This window comes from Cervus elaphus, chromosome 14, assembly GCF_910594005.1.
Source record: "Cervus elaphus chromosome 14, mCerEla1.1, whole genome shotgun sequence".
NCBI lineage: Eukaryota > Metazoa > Chordata > Mammalia > Artiodactyla > Cervidae > Cervus > Cervus elaphus.
The window spans coordinates 40,807,299-40,828,611 of record NC_057828.1 but is presented as its reverse complement, the minus strand read 5'-3'; the positions used below and the strand labels follow the sequence as shown (position 1 = coordinate 40,828,611).

The following is a 21,313-nucleotide window of genomic DNA, read 5'->3' as shown; positions in this document are numbered from 1 at the left end:
AAAAGATCATTCAAAATAAAATTTATTTTTATCTTGAAAATGCTGAATTTATCATTGAAAACTTGGAAATGTATAGAGAGGAAGGCAAAACAAAACCTCTCACAGACAGCTGCTTGCGTGTACTTTCTTAAAACTTTGGTGAACATCCAGTTTTATATGTTTTTAAGTTATTTTAAAACAGGCTTGGAAAGCATGTAGCAAAGGAAATGCTTCAGGTTCAGAAATTCTGATACATTAAAGAATATTTTTGTGGAGTATATCCATTGATTATGGTAGTTTTATTTTTACTCTATCCCATGGAAGATAAGGAAGTGGGATGAAATAGTCTTTGGACAACTTGAGTACTTTTAATTTTCTCCAGTTTTATTGAGATATAATTGACATATAACAGTGTAGAAGTTTAAAGGGTACAACCTAATGATTTAGACATGTGTGCATATTATAACATGATTACCACAATAAGTTTAGTTAACATTTATCACCCCACATAGTTACAATTTTTTTCTTCTGATAAGAACTTTCATGATCTATTCTCTTAGCAACTTTCAAATATACAGTATGGAATAATTACCAATAGTGAAGTCATTCAGTCGTGTCCAACTTTTTGAGACCCCATGGACTATAGCCTACCAGGCTCCTCCATCCATGGGATTCTCCAGGCAAGAATACTGGAGTGGGTTGCCATTTCCTTCTCCAGGGGATCTTCCTGACCGAGGGATGGAACCTGGGTCTCCCGCATTGCAGGCAGACACTTTAACCTCTGAGCCACCAGGGAAGCCCTATAATTACCGATACATTTCCAGAATTGATTTACACAATATAGAATGTATCTCCAGAATGAATTTGCCTTATAACTGGAAGTTTATACATTTTGAACACCTTCCCTTATTCCCTAGCCTACTTCTGACAGCCATCAGTATGTTCTCTATTTCTGTGAGTTTGGGTTTTTGTTTGTTTGTTTGTTTTGGCCATGCTTCAGGGGCAAGAAGAATCTTTAACTTCCCAACTGAGGATTGAATGCATGCCCCCTGCATTGGGAGTTCAGAGTCTTAACTCCTGGACTGCCAGGGAAGGTCCCTTTTTATTTTTTGGATTCTACATATAAATGAGATCATACAAATTTGTCTTTCTCTGAGTTATTTCATTTAGTATAATGCCCTTGAGTTTCATCCATGTGTTTGCAAGTGACAGAATTTTTTTTTTTACCATAGCTGAACAATATTCCATTGTCTGTCTATTTGCCTATTAATCATCTATCACATTTCTTTATCCACTTATCCATCAATGGACACAAGTTATTTCTATAGTTTGGCCTTTGTAAATAATGCTGTAATGAATATGGAGATACAGATATCTCTTCAAGATAGTGATTTCATTTTGATCAGGCATACTTTAAAGGTTGTGAATGTGAATCTTACGTGCTACTTGTTTTGGTCAATCTTTCCACTCATGTTAATTTTTCTGTGTAATTCTCCATGAATTCCTAACCATCCCTACCTCTTATAGGGAGGGCAATAGGAGAAGAGAATCACATGAATTTTCATGTGTTTCTTGCAGAGAAAGGAAAAACAGGAAGAAAGAAAGAGGATATATTTATTTGCTTCTGTCTTTCTACCTACCTCCTGTCTCTTCCCCTAAAATGGGAAAGGAGGTGGGTATGGTCAATGAGAAGAACAATGTCAAAGATTTTTTCTAATTCCAAAGATATCTAGAAAAATTTTCCTTCAAACAGTGAGATTCTCTTGTGTATGAGCCAGTGCACATATCCATTTCTATAAACGGACAGTAAAAAGGGAGAACCTAGGAGCTGGTAGGAAGTTCTCAATGTCCCTGTGTATAGGTATTTGGCCCAAACTGAAAATGCAGTTTGATATTTTTAAGGTCCACTTGGATACTTGGATGGAAGCATTGCAAACTAAAAAAAATTCTACACATGAATCCTTAGACCAAATATTCATTTCTACCTCCAGATTTACTTAGGGTGATTGTAAGTAAAAGGGGAAAAAGAATCCAACGAGGTGTCATTGGTCTTGCCAGTTCATTCTCTCATTTATAGAGCCCCAGGTAGAGAGAGATGACACAAAATAGGTAGGAAATATTTCCTGACTGCTAACTGATGTTTTGTGCCTTTCTTACCTTGAATTGAATGCATTCCAGGAGGTTGAACCGGTTTGCATACATTTTGAGATAATCCAGGAATTGAGAATTTGGCACGTAATTTGGATAATCTTCTGGGAATGGAAAGTCCGGGTAACAAGACATCTCCTTGCAGGTGTTGGAAACCACAGACTTGTAGAGGCTGGCTCTGCCTTCTTCAACATGTTCCTATACAAGCAGTGCATGAAAATGAGTATGTATGCATGTGTGCATATTGCGTGCACACACATGAAATGAATACTAATTTTTAGACATTTGAAACATTGACTAAGATTAAGGTGACCGAGACAATTTATGTATGCGACCTCCTACTTCCTAATGGGATTTGGTATCCTGCACTTAACTTGAAAAATGATGAATATCATGATCAGAATTACAATTTCATCATTATGTGCTAACAAACATAGGATAAACTTACCTGTCTAGATTTACACAGTATCACTGCAAAATAAAGGAGAATATGGAAATACACCAGACTCAGAAAGTAGTTTCTAGATGATGAACGGTTGGTAGGTATGTTGATTTCATGAGGTATTGGCAAAAGGGTTATGGAGAAAGGGCATTCAGATTATGAAGGATTTTGTATCTAAAATTAAGGAATTTGAATTTTGTAGAGATTGATTTGTATTAAATTTTGAAAAGATAATTCTGGTTTTACAAAAGATAAAGGGATCCGGAAAGGAAGGGAATGAGGCTAGTTGAGAACTTGAAACACAAATCCACACAATTGCCAATGAGAACCTGAGCACAAGCAATGGCAGCTGAAACTGAAAGAGATGGGATTTGTTAGGTAGCAGAAAGCTAGAACGCATAGGATTGTGAAACTGATTAGATTTAAGGTTTGGGAGAAGAAGCAGGTCAAGGGTTTCCAGACTGGACAACTGCAAATGGTAAAATGCTAAAAAATTTCCCATCCAGGTTTGAACTTAAATAACTAGCAAATAACAACATCTCAGACAACTAATACTACAAGGCTGAATAGTGGGCAGTTTTAGTTACTCAGTTAGGTATATACATTGTCTGTTTTTTGGATGTATTATAAAGGATTGTTCTAATTTCAGTGGGAAAGTTCTTGGCATTTTAATATTATTTGTCATCTTGAATATGTATAGTTCCTTTTTCCTGTGGAATAAAAGTTATTTTTATGAATAAGTAGAAACGTGAACATAAACCTCACATATGGAGAGGACGTACTTTGTTCCCTCAAAAGGTGTGAATCTAACAGAAAATAAAATTATAACATATCTTTGTAGTTTGGATTAATGATACAGATCTCATCAACTGATGAGTTCACCTTATCTTGCTTATTTGTGGCTCCACATCTGATAGTCTCATTTATCCAGAACATATCTAGAAAACTAGAATCTAAATGGCTTCTGAGAAAGATGACCATTTAAATCCTGACCTTTTATTCTGTAGGAAGAGCCAGACTGGTTCAAAGAGCCAGACTGGTATGAGCTCTTTGCTACCAGTTTATGACAATGTAAATACAGAAGTTGAGGGTAAGCATCTCAAAACTTTTATAGCAATAATTCGACTTTGTTCAGTATTCATGCATGTGGACTCTTTAGTGATGAACGGGATCCATCTTGGCTTTGTCTAAGTCATGTGATGAGTTGTGTGGGATTTGAACTGTGTAGTAGTCATGTGAGTAGGACTCCATTACAGTGTGTGACATTTCAAGGTTAGTTTGAAAATTGCTACCCAAAAGTGCATAAAAGCTAGAAGCTATTTTATTTGGAATATAATTGATATTTGATTATAACTTTATAGAATAAATGGTCAGAAATGACTACTACTGATAAAGGACTGAAGATAAGTTTTAAAAATACAGCGCCACTTGCTTCATTTTGGATAGCAGTTAAAAAAATGAATATCCTGAGCTTGCTGAGGTTGGTTTGAATTTTTTTCTTCTATTTCATTCCTATATTCTGTGAGCCTCATTTCTCTATGTGTGCTGTTAAACAAAACTTAGAAACGGTTTAGATATATGTTATGTCTTGGGAGGAGTGTTGTCCCCCATCCAATCCAGATTATAGATAAAATGACAAACAAGAAGCAAGCTTAATTACCACATTATAAGCCTTAAGTGTTAATATGTACAATGCATAGAGAAAGTGTGCCTATAAGTGTTTAATGGAGAACTGGTATTTCACACATAATGTTTTGTTAGGCAAAAGTTACAAGTACAATAGTAATTCTCTACAGTAATTGCTTTGTACAGACTTTCAAAGAAATTTGAATTTATGTTTTGTTTCATTTTCACCTTATTATAGCTCTTTTTATTGTATGTCACAAATATAATTGTCTATACTTCCTTGGAAATTAAAACAAACAAACCTGATTCTTTTCCACAGCTCGAGAATCACAGCTACTGGTCATGGACCATGCTTTGAGTAACAAGACTTTACAGCAGTCCTACCTGATAGGAGTGGGACGTAGCCCACACATGTACTTTAAAAATTTCCAATAGCCACATTAAAAAAGGTAGAGAGGATACTCAATGATTTCAAAATTTTATAATTTCAATATGTAATCAATCAAAATTTTTAATGAAGTATGAACTTTTTTTTCTCATATTGTTTTAAGTCTAGTGTATATTTTACAAATCTGAATCCAAATGCTACATTTTCACTGGAAAAAGTGGATTTGCATACCAAAATTTTTAACAAATGCGTAAAAATTTTCCAATAACTGAATTAGGTATTGGTTTTAAAATTAAAATTAATCAAAATGAAATGAAATAAAAAATTCAGTTCGTTAGTCAAATCGACTACATTCCACAGTTACATATGGCTGATGGCTATCTTACTGGACAGCACAGCTTTAGACCATCCTTAAACTTGAAGCCAGGTATTAGAACTAAATTTAGTGTTGGTTTGATGTTGTTAAACATGATCAAGTTTCTTCTTGGTTATAGGAATGAAGAGAATGCGAATAGCTCTAAAGAGCTGTAATATCAAGAAGTAAGAGCAAACAGCAAGGGAAACAACTATAGTGTAAGGAGAGAAACATCAGTTATAAACATTTTGGGATCAGTTAATGTGTGACCAAAGCTCATTCACTTTTCTCTGGCATCTGAGAGCATCATATTATAAATAATACTTTGTTAATACTGATGATTTCTAGTTAGCAATAATAAAAGGATAAATTTGGAATATACACTGTTAAAGAAGGGTAGAGATGTGTATAATATCATGTTGTAAAGACTTGCATAAAAATAGTTCAAGAAACTTTAAAGCATTTGGTAATGGCATGTTTAAAAATCAAAGAGCATTGGAAACTCACTGAAATTGGATAAGTCATGAAACCATGGAGACCTTAAAACAATTGAACCCACAAACAAAAATAGAAAATAAAAAACCAAAACCAACTTTGTTTTGCAAAATTTGGGAAGATAATTGTAAAAGCAGGGAGAAGAGAACTTTACAGGAAACAATGAAGCCTAATGTCAAAGAATGTATCACAGATGTCAAGAGCAGTGGAGATGCACTGAAATTGGATAAGTCATGAAGCCATGGAGACCTTAAAACAATTGAACCCACAAACAAAAATAGAAAATAAAAAAACCAAAACCAACTTTGTTTTGCAAAATTTTGGAAGATAATTGAAAAGGCAGGAAGAAGAGAACTTTACAGGTAACACTGAAGCCTATTGTGAAAGAATGTATTACAGATGTCAGCCTTTAGGGTGGAATCCAACATGCTCTGTCTCTTTCCTCCTCTGCTTGTTTCTCTTGGTAAAAACACAAGGTCTGGTGTGTTTAAGGTATATACAGAGATTACAGGTCCATGGCACTTAGGAATGAGGTTTGCAAGATCTGAGCCTTCCCCTCCAGGGTTTGCCTCAGTGAAATATGTCCCAGTGATTCCCAGGCCCTGGGACCCCTGGCTGCAGCACTCTTGGCATTCTCTCCGTGTTAGTCTGCCAGTTGCCATGGTATGCTGTGTGTGGACGCATGTTTTTCCTGAGAATTGTTCAGGGCACTTAGGGGAAACATTTTTGTCTTGAAGGGGCAACTGAATGAGAGGTGTGTGTATGTGAAAGTCGCTCAGTCATGTCCAACTTTTGGACATGGACATGTGACCCTGTGGACTGTAGCCTGCCAGGCTCCTCTGTCCATGGAATTCTCTAGGCCAGAATACTGGAGTGGGTAGCCAGCCGTCCCCTTTTCTAGGGGATCTTCCCAACCCAGGGATCGAACTCAGGTCTCCCGCATTGTGGGTGTATTATTTACTGTCTGAGCCACCAGAGAAGCCTGGATGAGAGGAGGGGAAAGGGGAAATAATAAGGGCAAGAATGCAGGGGTTTTTGGTTTCTTGGTTCACTTGGTGCTGCAATACAATAATAAGGACATTATATTCAGTAGAACACTTCATGGGATTTCATGAACAGTCCAGGATTTGCGTACCCTTATTCCTGAGCTATGGCATAGACTCTAGAAATGAATGGAGTATAGTTTTTGACAGCACAGGTCCTGGAGTCAGACAGCCTGGGTTCATATTCAAGCAGAACATTTTTAGCTGGGTGGCCTTGGGAATTTTCTTAAGTTCTCTGTGTCTCAGTTTTCTCCTCTCGAAATAGGAATAACAATAGTATACATAACCCTAGGATAAAATGAAATGATAGCTCTAATGCATTTAGAACAGTGCCTGGTAAGCTCTGAAAAAATATTAACTGTTTTGCATTATTCTTCTACAATTACCATGGAGATTTACTTTCTCAAGTTCTGTGTCCTCCAGAGAAGCTTGTTGGCAATGGGAAGAAAGCTTTGTCAGGTCAGAGGTCTCTCCTTCCTCACTTAAAAAATGGATATAAAATGATAATTAAAGTGACTACTATATAGACACATAGAGACTTTCTCTCATTGCTGAGTGTGGGGAACCCTGAGCTAGGTTGTTCACAGCTCTTGTTCTCAAGAACAATTACTTCCTTCTTTTCCTCTCCTTTGAACAGTCAGAGCCCATTTTACTTTGTCACTTCTTTTCCCTATAGTCAGACAGCCTATACTCTGTCCACAGTCTATAGATCTGTCTTCAGATCTACAGCACAGGCAGACTGTGGAAACCTCAGAGAAGGCTTGAGGAATCCCATGAGAGGGTAGGGGCCTATCAGGTGGATCTCTTCCAAGATGATATGAATTCAATACATGTTTGTTTAATATATGAATAAAATGAAATCTACTAAGATTACTGAACTTAAAATTTTTAAGAAGAAGTAAAAAGGTACCCATTTAACAGATCATTTCAGCCCCTGTAAGAGTTAGGCTGAATACACCTAAAGAAACCTTCAATGATTTAAGGGGTGAAGTATTATACTTAATCATTGCCCTCACTGAATCCAAAAATATGTGGTACATAAGGTGCCTCATGGGTTTGCTGGGTTGCTCAGCTGGTAAAGAATCCGCCTGCAATGCAGGAGATCTCAGTTCAATTCCTGGGTCGGGAAGTTCTCCTGGAGAAGGGATGGGCTACCCACTCCAGTATTCGTGGGCTTTGCTGCTGGCTCAGCTGGTAAAGAATCTGCCTGCAATGCAGGAGACCTGGATTTGATCCCTGGGTTGGGAAGATCTCCTGGAGGAAGGCATGGCAACTCACTCCAGTGTTCTTGCTTGGAGAATCCCCATGAACAGAGGAGCCTGGTGGACTATAGTCCATGGATTGCAAAGAGTCTGATACAACTGAGCGACTAAGTACAGCACAGCACAAGGCACATAGTGGGTGCTCAATAACTGGAATAAGCAAAAGGATACATGTGTGGAGGGAAAGACTTTGATGCACAGAAGGAAGAATGTCTTTCCAGGGGAGGATTATTGTTACAGAGATGTGAAGGGTGAAGCAGAATGTGTTTCTGTCAGTCAGTCAGTCAGTCAGTTCAGTTGTTCAGTCGTGTCTGACTCTTTGCGACCCCATGAATCGCAGCACGCCAGGCCTCCCTGTCCATCACCAACTCCCAGAGTTTACTCAAACTCATGCCCATCGAGTTGGTGATGCCATCCAGCCATCTCATCCTCTGTTGTCCCCTTCTCCTCCTGCCCCCAATCCCTCCAAGCATCAGGGTCTTTTCCAATGAGTCAACTCTTCACATGAGGTGGCCAAAGTATTGGAGTTTCAGCTTCAGCATCGGTCCTTCCAATGAACACCCAGGACTGATCTCCTTCAGAATGGACTGGTTGGATCTCCTTGCAGTCCAAGGGACTCTCAAGAGTCTTCTCCAACACTATAGTTCAAAAGCATCTATTTTTCGGCGCTCAGCTTTCCTCACAGTCTGACTCTCATATCCATACATGACCACTGGAAAAACCATAGCCTTGACCAGATGGACCTTTGTTGGCAAAGTAATGTCTCTGCTTTTTAATATGCTATCTAGGTTGGTCATAACTTTCCTTGCAAGGAGTTAGCCTCTTTTAATTTCATGGCTGCTGTCACCATCTGCAGTGATTTTGGAGCCCCCAAAAATAAAGTCTGACACTGTTTCCACTGTCTCCCATATATTTCCCATGAAGTGATGGGACCAGATGCCATGATTTTAGTTTTCTGAATGTTGAGCTTTAAGCCAACTTTTTCACTCTCCTCTTTCACTTTCATCAAGAGGCTTTTTAGCTCCTCTTCACTTTCTGCCATAAGGTTGGTGTCATCTGCATATCTGAGGTTATTGATATTTCTCCCAGCAATCTTGATTCCAGCTTGTGCTTCATCCAGCCCAGGGTTTCTCATGATGTACTCCGCATATAGGTTAAATAAGCAGGGTGACAATATACAGCATTGACGTACTCCTTTTCCTATTTGGAACCAGTCTGTTGTTCCATGTCCAGTTCTAACTGTTGCTTCCTGACCTGTATACAGGTCTCTCAAGAGGCAGGTCAGGTGGTCTGGCATTCCCATCTCTTTCTGTCAGCATGGTATAATTACCTCTAGATGATGTCAGTGTGGTTCTACATGAAGGCTATTTCTCAAGGCTTCTTCCTAACCTAAAACACTCTAAGAGTAATATTAGTTATGAGCGACAGGATAATTCCTGGCACGTTTTTCTTCAATTATTCCTCTACAGTTGAATAATCAGCCTTTAGCGTTACTGTTCTAAGCCTCCTTTCCCTTTCAAGAGTCTGAGAGAGTTGGTTGTAGAACAGATGTTCCACACTTACCTCCTGCTGCCACTGGAGTTGGTGCTCACAAGTGGGTTCTTTTCTTTTGAAACATTGCCAACCCCTCCCCCGCCCCAATGAATGATGGGCTTTCTTCTCCGTTGCAACCTTTGTCTGCTTCCTCTTTAAGACTATGGTCTAGAAAAGGCCAGAGTTATGCCCACAAGAATACTGGGTTAAACTGCAGTAGTTCATAATCTCTGTAATGTTGAGGGCATTTCTCCATTTGTAAATGGAAACCTTCTCCATTTTTGTTTTATTAGGTTTCTGCAGTTTGCCTGTTTATTTTTGCTTTGTGGCCCCTTCCACCCAGAACAGGTCCTAAAGATAACCCTTGTACATTTTGTGGCAAGGACAGCCCTTGGCTGGACAGACTCTCTAATTCTACAGGTTTTGAATGTGCCACTTGCTTTGATTGCAAAGACATTTCTAACCATCTTGTGTGTGTGTGTGTGTGTATCTGCTGGGGTAGGAGCTGGAAGGGATGTCTCTAGAAAGACTCAGGAGACTCATAGCATGCTGAAAGTTCCCTTTAAGGTCACTTAGTTTAGAGGCTTTAGAGGAATCTCCAGGTAGTACAGAGGTGCCTTAAAGAGGCTTCTGTATCAAGAGAGGGCTGCTGAATGAAGATGGAGGTGATTTTTCCTGCCTCCCAAGATCCTAGTAATTTAGCTTTTATCTATTTTTTAAACTGACTCCATGTTCTCATTTTACAGATGAGGTAGTGGGGACTGAAAAGAGTTGTTAGTAGGGTACCGTTTTACTTAGGCTACTGCTGGGTTGCCCTCTTTATCATCCTTTTGATGTGCTATCACTTGCCTCACAGTGACCTCTTTTTTCCTTCATTCTCCACCCTGACTTCTTCAGCCCCCACAGATGCCGTGTTTTCCTGAAAGAATTGAGGCCTCCATTGTGTTTGCTCCTGTGTCTTCTTTCCCCCACCTTAGCATCTCTTGTCCATGTCCATTTTTCCTTCCTTTCCTGTCTCCAAGGAAAGTATGCCTCTGCACTTTCCCAAGGCAAATCCTTCCACTTGGGTCTGCAATTCTACTTCTTCCTTTTTCTGCTAGGATTTTGTCTCAATTTGGACTAATGTATTCAATCATTTCCTGTCATCCAAGTACCTGTAAACACATATGGGTCTTCCTATCATGCAAACAAAACAAACACAACAGCCGCAAAGAAAGACATATTAATTCTGCTTATTTCCATTGTTTTCTAAATGGAGTCCGTGTGTGTGTGCATCGTTGCTTCAGTTGTGTCTGACTCTTTTTGACCCTAAGGACTGTAGCCCACCAGGCTCCTCTCTCCATGGGATTCTCCAGGTAAGAATACTGGAGTGGGTTGCCATGCCCTCCACCAGGGCATCTTCCCCACCCAGGGATCGAACCGGCATCTCCTTCATCTCCTGCATTGCAGGTGGATTCTTTACCAGCTGAGCCACCAGGGAAGCTCCTTCTAAATGGAGTGTGGTTCCTCAAACATTCCACCACTGTCCTCTTCTTCCATGTTTTCTCTTACACATAGCCCACATACCAATAAGCTATTTTTATTTTCCAACAAGCACAGTACTTTTTCTTTACAATCTCCTCCCTGGTATTTCCCACTCAATCTCATTTGCCTGTTGAAATCTTCCAGAGTCCATCACACACTATCTCCTCCATGAAGCCTTCCTTGGCTTCCCGCAAGTGGATGTAATCCTGACCTCATTTAAATGCCCAGAGTACTGCTCCCGACTTGTAAGATCCTGCCCTTATTCTATCAGTCTCGTAGTAGCTCCTCAGGGCAGGATGACTGTTTCTTATTTTTGTGTCCATCACAGTGCTTTGTGCATAGGTATTTGACCTGCCCAATCACATAGCCAGTTGGGCAGAGATGGATCTAAGACATATTTCTCTTGATTCTTCATCAATGGTCTTTTAGTGTGTTAATAATTGGATATATGTGATTGACATAAGGGGCATTTTTCTCTGGTATCCCAAGGTCTCTGGGCTTACATTTTGCTATGACTGAGATTACTTTAACCAAACAACTCTACTAATTGTCCCTCTATTCTGGCAGTTTTATCTGCAAGCCAGCTCTCAACTCTGATGGATTAATGCTAATCCATCAGAATAATTAGTGCTAATCTGGGGTATTGTGTTAAGAAGGATTCTGAGGTTCATTAGGGGGAGGGCATAGTGTTTGATTGGGTTTCCCTGATGTCTCAGAGGTAAAGAATCTCCTGCAATGCAGGAGACATGGGAGACATGGATTTGATCCCTGAGTTGGGAAGATCCCCTAGAGGAGGAAATAGCAACCCACTCCAATATTTTTGCCTGGAAAATCCCATGAACAGAGGAGCTTGGCAGGCTACAGTCTAAAGAGTCGCAAACATCTGAGTATGAGTCCCTGAGTCCTAATAGTGTTTGATTAGCAATGTCTTCAATGGCCATGAGAGGCTAGAATTATGGCATACATGTCAGGTTCTGCTTGTCTATTGGAATGTATGTGGTTTGAATCCTAGGAACAGAAGTTCTCTTTTCCCTAGGCCCCTTAGGGAGGTCTCTGTGCATCGATGGTCACATTTGGTGGTTGGACACATTTCAAGATATGCAGTTTTCCTTTATGTGAGCCAAGCTGGTTTATGCTGGGACTAAACTAGCACCCTTGGCCTCTCTGGAGCTTTGCTCACTGAATTAGAAAATGAGTGCTTTATTCCTGTTCTGAGTTCTACCCTTCTATAATAAGAGAATGCTAGGTCTTTCTCTTAGTCTCTTAGGGGCTCTGAGGCAAGAATATCTGACACCTTGCTCCTTTTCATTCTTCCTGACATCGTTCTTCTTAGCACATTTAAAGCTCATGGGAAATGTTCTTGTTCTCCTGAGAAAAAGGAAAAATAGGAGGTTTGGGGAAATCTGATGCAAAAAACTCTCTGGCTGAGCCGTGGAGTTCACAGGGTTTCAGTGACCTCCAGCAGGGCCCCTGTGATTCTCCTGGGTCCCAGGCCAGTCAAGGGTGGGCTTTATAGTTCCCTCTCCTCCATCCTCCCTCCTCCCTTCTCCAATCCATACTGTAGTCCTGAGAATATTACTTTTATTTTCCTCCAGCAACAAAAAATTCTCCAAACTCACTTCCTTTACTTGTGATTGTTCTTGGCATGGATTGGAACTGCCGGACCACAAGACCTTGAGCACAGAACTCCCCCTACACTGAGTCTTATGCTGCTTTACTTCAGATAGAGCAGGGCTGGAAAAAGAAGTTGGTATAAGCAGCTCAGTCTTGCAGGCAGAGGCAGAAATCCCTGCACTGTATTCATACCGTTGCCCCCACACTGCAGTTTCTTGCTTCAGACCCCCAGAGTTCTGCTCTTATCCTCCCTTGTGCTGAGCTTTCCTGGCTTGTCTCAGCCTCTTCATCCTCTTCTACCCTTCGTGGGCAACTTTCTTTATCTTGGTTTTGGGTGTAGTTTATAAGGCAGCTGATACACTTCCCACCCAAATTCAGGCTGTGCCCTGCTTCTTTTTATAAAAAATCATTTTCAGTGGCCTTTTCTGTCCCCCTGTTCAGCAGATGTTTCTAGCTCCTTCTCATGGGCGCCAGCCCTTGTGGAAGAAATTCAATCTCTTTTTGCACCAGTCAACCCTTTTCCAACAGACACACAACAAAGTCACTGAAACCCTACTTACGGTGAATCTCCACAGCCCCCCAAGGTCTTCACTCCTCTCGAAGCAGGTGGGCTTTAGCCCTTCCTCCAGACAGCACTTGATGGAAGCGAGGCCAGAGACCCCAGCGCCCACAATCGCAACTCGTTTGGCCATGTTGTCCTGTGTGGGGCAATGAAGCAGAACCATTTATTCGCAAGTGAAAGCCCCACCCCATCCTTGGCTGCTCTAGCGAACCAGGAAAAAGAATTGGAAAGATTAAGGGATTTGATCGGAACCCTCTTACACTGTTGGTGGGAATGCAAACTAGTACAGCCGCTATGATCCTTTTGAATCCTCGGTAGCTGGTTTCTGGTGTTGTGAATGCGAGGAGGGAAATGTTTAACCCTGTGCTTCGTATGTTCCCACCCCCTCACGCAGAACTGGTTCTAAATAACAGTACAGTTGTCAAGCCTGCGGCTTTTGGCAGAACGGCTGAAATTGGATTCTTTAGTACATGGAGTTTTGCGTTCTGCACTGTGCTGCTGCCCCCAGCCTTCCTCCACAAACCCTCGAGTGAAATAATAGAGCAGGAGACCGGGGAAGGATCACCTTGGCAAACTCAGTTTTTTATGAACACATGAAATCGAATCTCAGATTGGTGAGATGTGATACAAGGTCACCTAGAAGCTGGTGGAGTGGGGTTGAGATGCAGAGCCAAGACACTGTGGCCACCACGGGTGCTGTTATAACACTGCCCTGGGCAGCTCCCTGACTCTGGCAAACTGCCAGCATCCCAGCTGCGCTGTCGTCCTTCTCCTCCCTGCTGCCAGTGGATGGTCACCAGTGGGAGAGAGAAGGCGTGGGCTGGAAAGGTAGGCATGGAGAATTCTCCTCTTGTCTCCACAGAGTCCTGATTCACCTCTAGGAAACCATCGTGTCACTGTTGGCACTGATGGAAGGGTATCTGACTTTGGCCATGAGTTAACATGAACTTGTACGAATGATGAGAGGCAATATAATGTACTGGTTAAGCCAGTGGCCTCCAACTTTTATGGCACCAGGGAATGATTTCATGGAAGACAGTTTTTCCAGGGATTCGGGTGGAGGTATGGATGGTTCAGGCGGTAATGCAAGCAATGGGGAGCAATGGCCAGGGCCAGATGAAAAGTCACCATCCTTGCTTGCCCACTCACCCTCCACTCACCTCCTGCTGTGTGGCCGGGTTCTTAACAGGCCACAGGGGGCTGGGAACCCCTGGGTTAAGCAACCAGACTCTGGACCACATTGTCTGTGACCTTGGCAAATTATTCTACTCCTCTGTGTATCATAAAAAGGGAAGAAAGTAGTAGTGTTTTCCTTGCAGGGTTTTGTTAGAATCAAGTGAGTCAACAACACATGGCAGTTGGCTTAGAAGTGCTCCTGGGACACTCAATAAAAACACACAATAGAAAGTGCTCAATAAATAGAAGCTATTGTAAGTATAAAAACATTTCCCTAAATCAGCTTCCGGTTTGCCTTTCCCATCACTGAGCCTCTGTTCTTTAAATTCTTATAGCATTTTGGTCAATACGCACAAGCTTAACTCTTTATCATGTGATTTTAGGTGTTATGCCCCCAAATTTTTTTGTGACATTTTCCTCTCCCTAAGTTAGTAAAATTTTAAACCAGATGGATCAAAGAGTAGATGCAAAATTACCTCAAAGATACTATCTTCCTGGACATTTGCATTTCCTTGTCTCACAGATGAGCTTGTTCCACAAAACTGAATATACATCTTTTGTTTTTCAGGATTGAGACCCAGAGTAGTAGTTCAAGTACAGAGACTTCGTCTGGTTGGTACTCTGCTGTGACCCCAGGGTCTAGGGCTGCACTTGGAACATAATGTAATTGATGCTTAGCTCCCCCAAATATTTCTTTTTTAAAATATATATGTGTTTTTAAAATTTTTATTTTTTTGGCTACTCCTTGTGCATGTGGGATCTTAGTTCTCCAACCAGGGATTGAATCCTTGCCCGCCTGCAGTGGACGTGCATTCTTCACCACTGGACTGCCAAGGAAGTCCCCACAAATATTTCTTGAGTGAAATGAAAAGGCTCATTTGTTTAGGTATCATGTGCAAGTGTTATAGAGCCAATTTGCTCCAACTGGATTTGATTTACTGGGGAAAGTTAGTGGGTTCCCTTTGGGGGAAGTCATGCTCTAGCTGCTGATGGAATTGCCTTGAGCTCACTTTATAAAAGAGAGTATCTGTACTGACTCTTATTCCAAGGGCCTGACACAGTACTTTAAACATCTGCCTTTAAACATTTGAAGAATCATCATGGACGGATAAGAATTATGGCCAATTATGGATTCGAAGATGTTATAGGGAGGCAAATTTTAGGTCAATATAAGCACTTTCCAACATTTCAAGCTCTGTTATTTATTTTGTTCAGACAGTCTGTATGATGGTTTTTGGGGGAGATTTTGTAAGTAGGAAATTTGTAGGTAATGTGGAGGGTGGCATCTAATGCCCTATAGGGTCTTCTCAAGCCAGATTTTATGATTCATCTTCTGATTAATTACCCTTCAAACACTCAATGAGGGGCTTCTATGCTGCTAAGCCCTAGGCAAGGTATTCAGGGGTACAAAAGAATCAATAAGGCATAATGCCTTCTTTAGCTATCATTCAGTGGGAAAGTAAGATTTGAAAATAAATACCACAATCTGTGTCAAGTGCTAACACAGAGATATGTTTCATGTGTGCTTTGCAACAAGAGCATGATGAAAGAGGTGTTAATATTGACTTTGGGGAGTTGGGAAAGCAAGACAGAAGTGTACTGTTTGCTCCAGGCTTTGAATGATGAAAAGAATTCCAGTGGGCAGAGGAGTGGAGGAAGTGCCCTCCAGAGAGAGGTAGCAGTGAGAGTAAGGGCCAGAGATTGGCCATAGAGGCATCATGACCACTTGACTTTACGGAGGCTTGACTCTCAGGAGGGCTTTTCTTTTGACTCCTGTAAGAAATAGCCTGTTCCCCACATGAGGGGACTACATTACTCTGTTGATTCACTGAATTGTATGTGTTTAGTCTTCTTTCTGCATAAGCTTATATGTTTCTTCACAGAAGGCCATTTTCTTTGACTTGTCTCTTAATTTTCTCATAGCATCTAGCTGCATGCTTGGCTTGGACTAGTAGTTGCATAAATGGCAATGGGTTGATTTCCTGACAGGTAAAATGAATTAATTCATCACCTTATATCTTTTTAATTAAAAAAATAATTGAGTAAATACCTTCTGGGAGCTAATATCCTGGGTCAGACAGTCTGTCCTCAAAATGACTTTCTATCAAATGTACAATCCATAGAAATTCCCTCCCCAGGTCATCACTGCTACTCGGTGTGGGCCAGATGCAGCCAGCCTTTTTGGAGAAGTAAACAGCCCTGTGGATTTTTTGTGGGAAAGTAGGGTAGTTGGGAGTCAGACCTGAGCTGGCAGTTTCGTGTTGGCTAATTGCCAGCAGTGTGATGTTATACAAGTAATTTGTTTCTGTGTCTCAGTTTCCTTCTCTCTAAAATGAAGCTAGTTGTGGTTGACATACATACACTTGGTTGGCGTGTTGCTGTGTATGTGTGTGATTTTTTCTGACTCTTTATGACCCCATGGACTGTAGCCTGCCAGGCTCCTCTGTCCATGGGATTTTCCTGGCAAGAACATATTTACAGTAAATATGTTAAAATACACTGGATACATGTGAAATAGATAACTAGTGAGAACTTGCTGTAGAGTGCAGGGAACTCAACTGGGTGCTTTGTGGTGACCTAGATGGGTGGGATGTGGGGGAGGGCAGGGAGGGAGGCCCTAGAGGGAAGTGATGTATGTATACATATGGCTGATTCATTTCATTGTACAGCAGAGGCTAACACAACATTGTAAAGCAATTATATTTCAATAAAAATAAATAAAAAGTAAAGCTAGAAGTTGAACCTGTTGTAGGAATGAATCAACAGATGTGTAAAACACTTTACCATAGTACTTGGGACATTCTTATCTCAGAATAGAAGTTGCTATGTTATTTTTACATATTCAGGAACATTTTCTTGAATCTGATATTTTTGTAGATATCTGCCTTGATAATTTTGGGTTTATTTATTTGGAATAAGAGAGAATTGAGGCAACTATAGCTAAAGATTGTGTTCTAGCAAGTGAAGGAAATGAGTAGGGAAATAAAAGAATTGATGATGAGAGAAAGGGAAAGAGAGAAAAAGATAAAAGGAGAAAAAGTAGGTTTCAAATCACCCTTCAGGACTTTTCTTTTTATTTCTTTAAGTTTTCATTTCAGATCTACTAGGTGTGTTTCCATAGTCTCACATGAATTGTTCTCATGCTTGGAAAAGCAAACATGAGAATACATGAGCACATATGCACTCAAGGTAAATACTGCATTCACATGCTAATGAAAATTAATGCTTCCAATCATTCCTTCAAGTATTGATACTTCTATGAAACCAAAGTGATTAAAAAATTAATAAGTGCTTTTTAGAAAAAGTATTATCTGCTTTTATTATTTCTTTTAACTAAAAATAATTTCTAGTCAGTGACTGCTGTAGGTTAGACAAAGATTGATAACAGAGTAGGAAATTTTATTAAGGTGAAAAATACTCTAATGCCACTGATTAGTGTTATTTCACATGCTAATGCAAAAGGACTATTAAAAATACTATTATTTCTAATGTGAATATACAATAAAAATTTGGCCATTCCTTTACCAGAGGTTTTAGAAGCAGTGCATCATCACCATCATCATTATTATTTCAATGAAGAAAGCCTCCTCAAAGCTGACTAAATATGAAAAAAGTAATAAAAATAAAAAGTATGACCAAATTGGTGAAGTGTCCACTGGATGAAAGTGAGTTTATAAAAACCATCAAACAAAATAACTTAAGCAACACAAAATTGCTAAATGAGTTGAGAAATTACTGTCGGTTGCATCCAAGTCACTGATTTTTAACCATGGGGGTTACAAACAAACCACTAGTCTTTTCCTAAGCATTTTACATCACTGCCTCTACTTCAAAGAAGTAAGATGCAAAAATATAATGTACCGTAGTCAGATTGAGTGCCTCTGTTGGTTTATTAGGATGATATAGGGGGTTAAAACATGAAGCTAGGGCTGTCATTCCCAGAATTGTGTGCAGAGGTACTGAGTTATTTTAAAAATTTGAGGAAAGCATAGTAATACTCCATGTCTGTTGAATACCGAAGTATTAGCTGGAGGTAGTTCACAATTTTTATATCAGATAGGGATGTGTTCTATTTCATGATGTAACATCTTTGCAAAGCTAGGTTTCTGACTCTTGCAATGTTACAAAGTGAACAGTTGAGGGAGAACAGGAAATGAATATTTGATCTGATTCCAAGAGTTGAGCAGTGCTGTGTGCACCTCATTATTAAGTAATTGCGATTATTCAAGTATAAAATAAAAATACCATTTTCCTTTAAGTTTGTGTATTATTATTTCGAACAACTACAAGGTTGATTGAAAAATAACAAAAGTATAAATACAGAGAACAGAATACAAATACAAATACAAAGAACAGAAATACACAAGTTGTTTGGATGTGACTATTTAATAAGAGGAGCTATAGCTTGGGGGCCCCATGACAAAATTACTTGCACACTAAAGAGCCCCTTGAACCTAGGAGGTTTGGGAATCTCTGGGTTATAGTCTTTCCTCTGAATATATTTTAATTGATCAGGATACCTTATCTACTGGTGTCAAGAAATGCAAACTATCTTATACCTAGTCCAGCAGTTAACCAGTGTTAAAGGTTTCTGGTGTGACTCATCTATGTATTTCAAAGGAAGCCATCTTCACTGGTGCTGATAGGCTTCTTGTTTAGTGGCTAAGTTGTGTTCAGTCGCTAAGTCATGTTTAGTCACTAAGTCGTGACTCTTTTGCAACCCCATGGACTGTAGCCCACCAGGCTCCTCTGTCCACGGGATTTCCCAGGCAAGAATACTGGAGAGGGTTGCTATTGCCTTCTCCAGGGGATCTTCCCAACCCAGGGATCAAACTCTCATCTCTTGCATTGGCAGGCAGATTCTTTACCTCTGAGCTGCCAGGGAAGCCAGACAGGCTTGTATCCAGTCTTTTATTTGTACGTTACCCACCCGCCCCTTCCCATTTCTCTCTTTCTGTCTCTCTGTCCCATGTTGTGTCTCTCGTCCTCTCTCTCACACATGGGCGTATACACACATATACATCCTCTTAGCAATGAATATTGGCACAGACTCTACAATGGTACAATATCCTTAGGGGGCTGTTCATTTCAGGAGTAATCAGAGATAGTAGATTTAGTTGAACGACAGTTGGGGGGTGAGTGAGGGGGTACACTTAGCCCTTGGGAACAACCAAACACAAACTTGTGAGAAACTTGGCTTAGAGCAGGGCCATCCTCTGGGATTTCTAACCCCCAGCAGCTGTTCCCCCCTCCTTCAGCCTCTTCCGAAACACAACCACCTGACAAAAAAATTTCTGCCAGGTTCTAAATTCGCCATACCAGTTACAAGGCCACAGATATTCCCTTGACTGGAGAGGAAGCTAGCAAATAACAAAGGACAGACAGTCTCTCCATCTGTAAATCAGATGGCATTCAACTGGATATTTACAAGAGAGTTTTGAAACTCTTAAAATTTACACTCCTGTGAATTTAACTGAGTGAAAAAAAGACAACATGCAACATAAATTGGTCAGATTCAAAAGAGAGGGGTCATTGCCCCTGTCTCCGAGCTCATGCCAACATTTGGTAGACAAACCTCCAAAGCATTGTCTGACACCAAGTTAGAAGCTATTAATGGAAGCTCTTAAGAAAAAGTACTGATTTCCCTTTGCATTAGGAATACACGTTTTCCCCTTGATTAACCACTTAGTAGTCTACCCAGCAATGTACTTACCAGTGTACACAGAAGACTTGATACTATCTGACTTTACCGGCCCGTTACAAGTACTCAAGCATTTACCCCTCTTTGTCCTTTGGGAGGGGGAGTGACTTTATAGCTCTCCACAGACCAAGGGAGTGGCATTCTGGTGAGGTGACTCTGTCCTGAAGCACAATAACAAAACAGGAAAAATCTGGGCCCCACCTCCCTAAATCAAAAGAATCAGAGGTTATATCTGGTTATTTACTTTATGTACTTGAAATTCCTGATGCCAAGTCCCAGCCTCAGTTAAGAGTTTGCAGAAATTGAACTATATGATCCAGAGCCAGTGTTGTCCTAGGCATCCCGCGTACACTGGATGAACCCTGTTCTAGGAGATAAGGAATGTTATGCAGAATTTGCAATCTAAGTTTAGCCATTATTTATGTTTTAACTTGATTAATTGCAACAGTGAAATGCTAAGATAAATACTGGTGATATGTACTTTAGACTTACTCTTTTCCCTGCAAAAGAGAAATTATTTTAGGGAGTCATAGCAGCATATTCATTGTTCCTAGATTTCATTCTTAAAAGAGGATGGAGTAAATAAAATAAGGCAATCATGGCAACAGCTGCTACACCGAAGAGTCACGTTTTAACATTTTGATGCATTTCTCATTTAGAGAAAATGCTTATTGTTTCCAAATCATACATCACCCATATTAGTATTCAGTTTTTTCTGTGTTAATTAATTTATTTATATACTTTTATTATTTTTTAAAAATCAATTTCTATGGAGTACAGTTGATATACAATGCTGTGTTCGTTTCAGGCATACAGCAAAGGGAATCAGTTATACGTTTACATATACCCACTCTTTTTTAGATTCTTTTTCCATATTGGTCAGTACAGAGTATTGAGTAGAGTTCCCTTTGTTATAGAGTAAATCCCCATTAGTTATCTGTTTTATATGTAGTAGTATGTAAATGTCCATCCCATCTTCCCATCTTTAAAGACATGAATGCAAATGATTGCCAAGGCACTTGGGAAATATAACAAATATATGGAAGGAGCACAATCTTTGGCATCAAAAGTCCTGGGTTTAAGTAACATTTCACCAGGCACTATTAGAGTAATCTTGGGGAAGTTATGTAACTTTATAAACCTTTAATTTCCTCAGTTTAAGATAAGCATACTAATACTTGCCTCATATAGTTGTGGTGGGGACTGGATGAAACAATCTGTATAGAGTTTTGTACATAGTACACACGTTGCAGATGGCTGTGATGGGGATGATGATGATGCTATTGCTAGACCAGATAAGGTGTCTTGATTTTTGATTTACAATATTGAAATGACTTCCACAGGTACAGAGACTAAACTCCAAGACAGATTGGTATGACTGAAACATGGAGAAGGTTCTGGAAAGACAAATCTTTTTTTTTTCCCCCTTGATTTTCAACACAGTTTCACTACAGCCTTTAGCCCT

General features: G+C 40.1%; 1 protein-coding gene across 2 annotated transcripts in view; it reads right to left on the bottom strand.

Annotated features, from left to right (window-relative positions):
• Nucleotides 1-19,994, bottom strand: part of LOC122708156 (dimethylaniline monooxygenase [N-oxide-forming] 1-like) — a 33,693-nt gene extending 13,699 nt beyond the window's left edge. For both annotated transcript variants that reach the window (XR_006345028.1, XM_043924311.1), the window contains exons 1-3: nt 19,861-19,994; nt 12,970-13,107; nt 2,137-2,325 (exon numbers count right to left, since the gene is read on the bottom strand). Coding sequence is in view for 1 of the 2 variants with exons in the window: in XM_043924311.1 (XP_043780246.1) it covers nt 2,137-2,325; nt 12,970-13,101 (321 nt within the window). In the remaining variant the exon portion in view is untranslated. The remainder of the gene's footprint in view (nt 1-2,136; nt 2,326-12,969; nt 13,108-19,860) is intronic.
• Nucleotides 19,995-21,313: the final 1,319 nt, after the last annotated feature.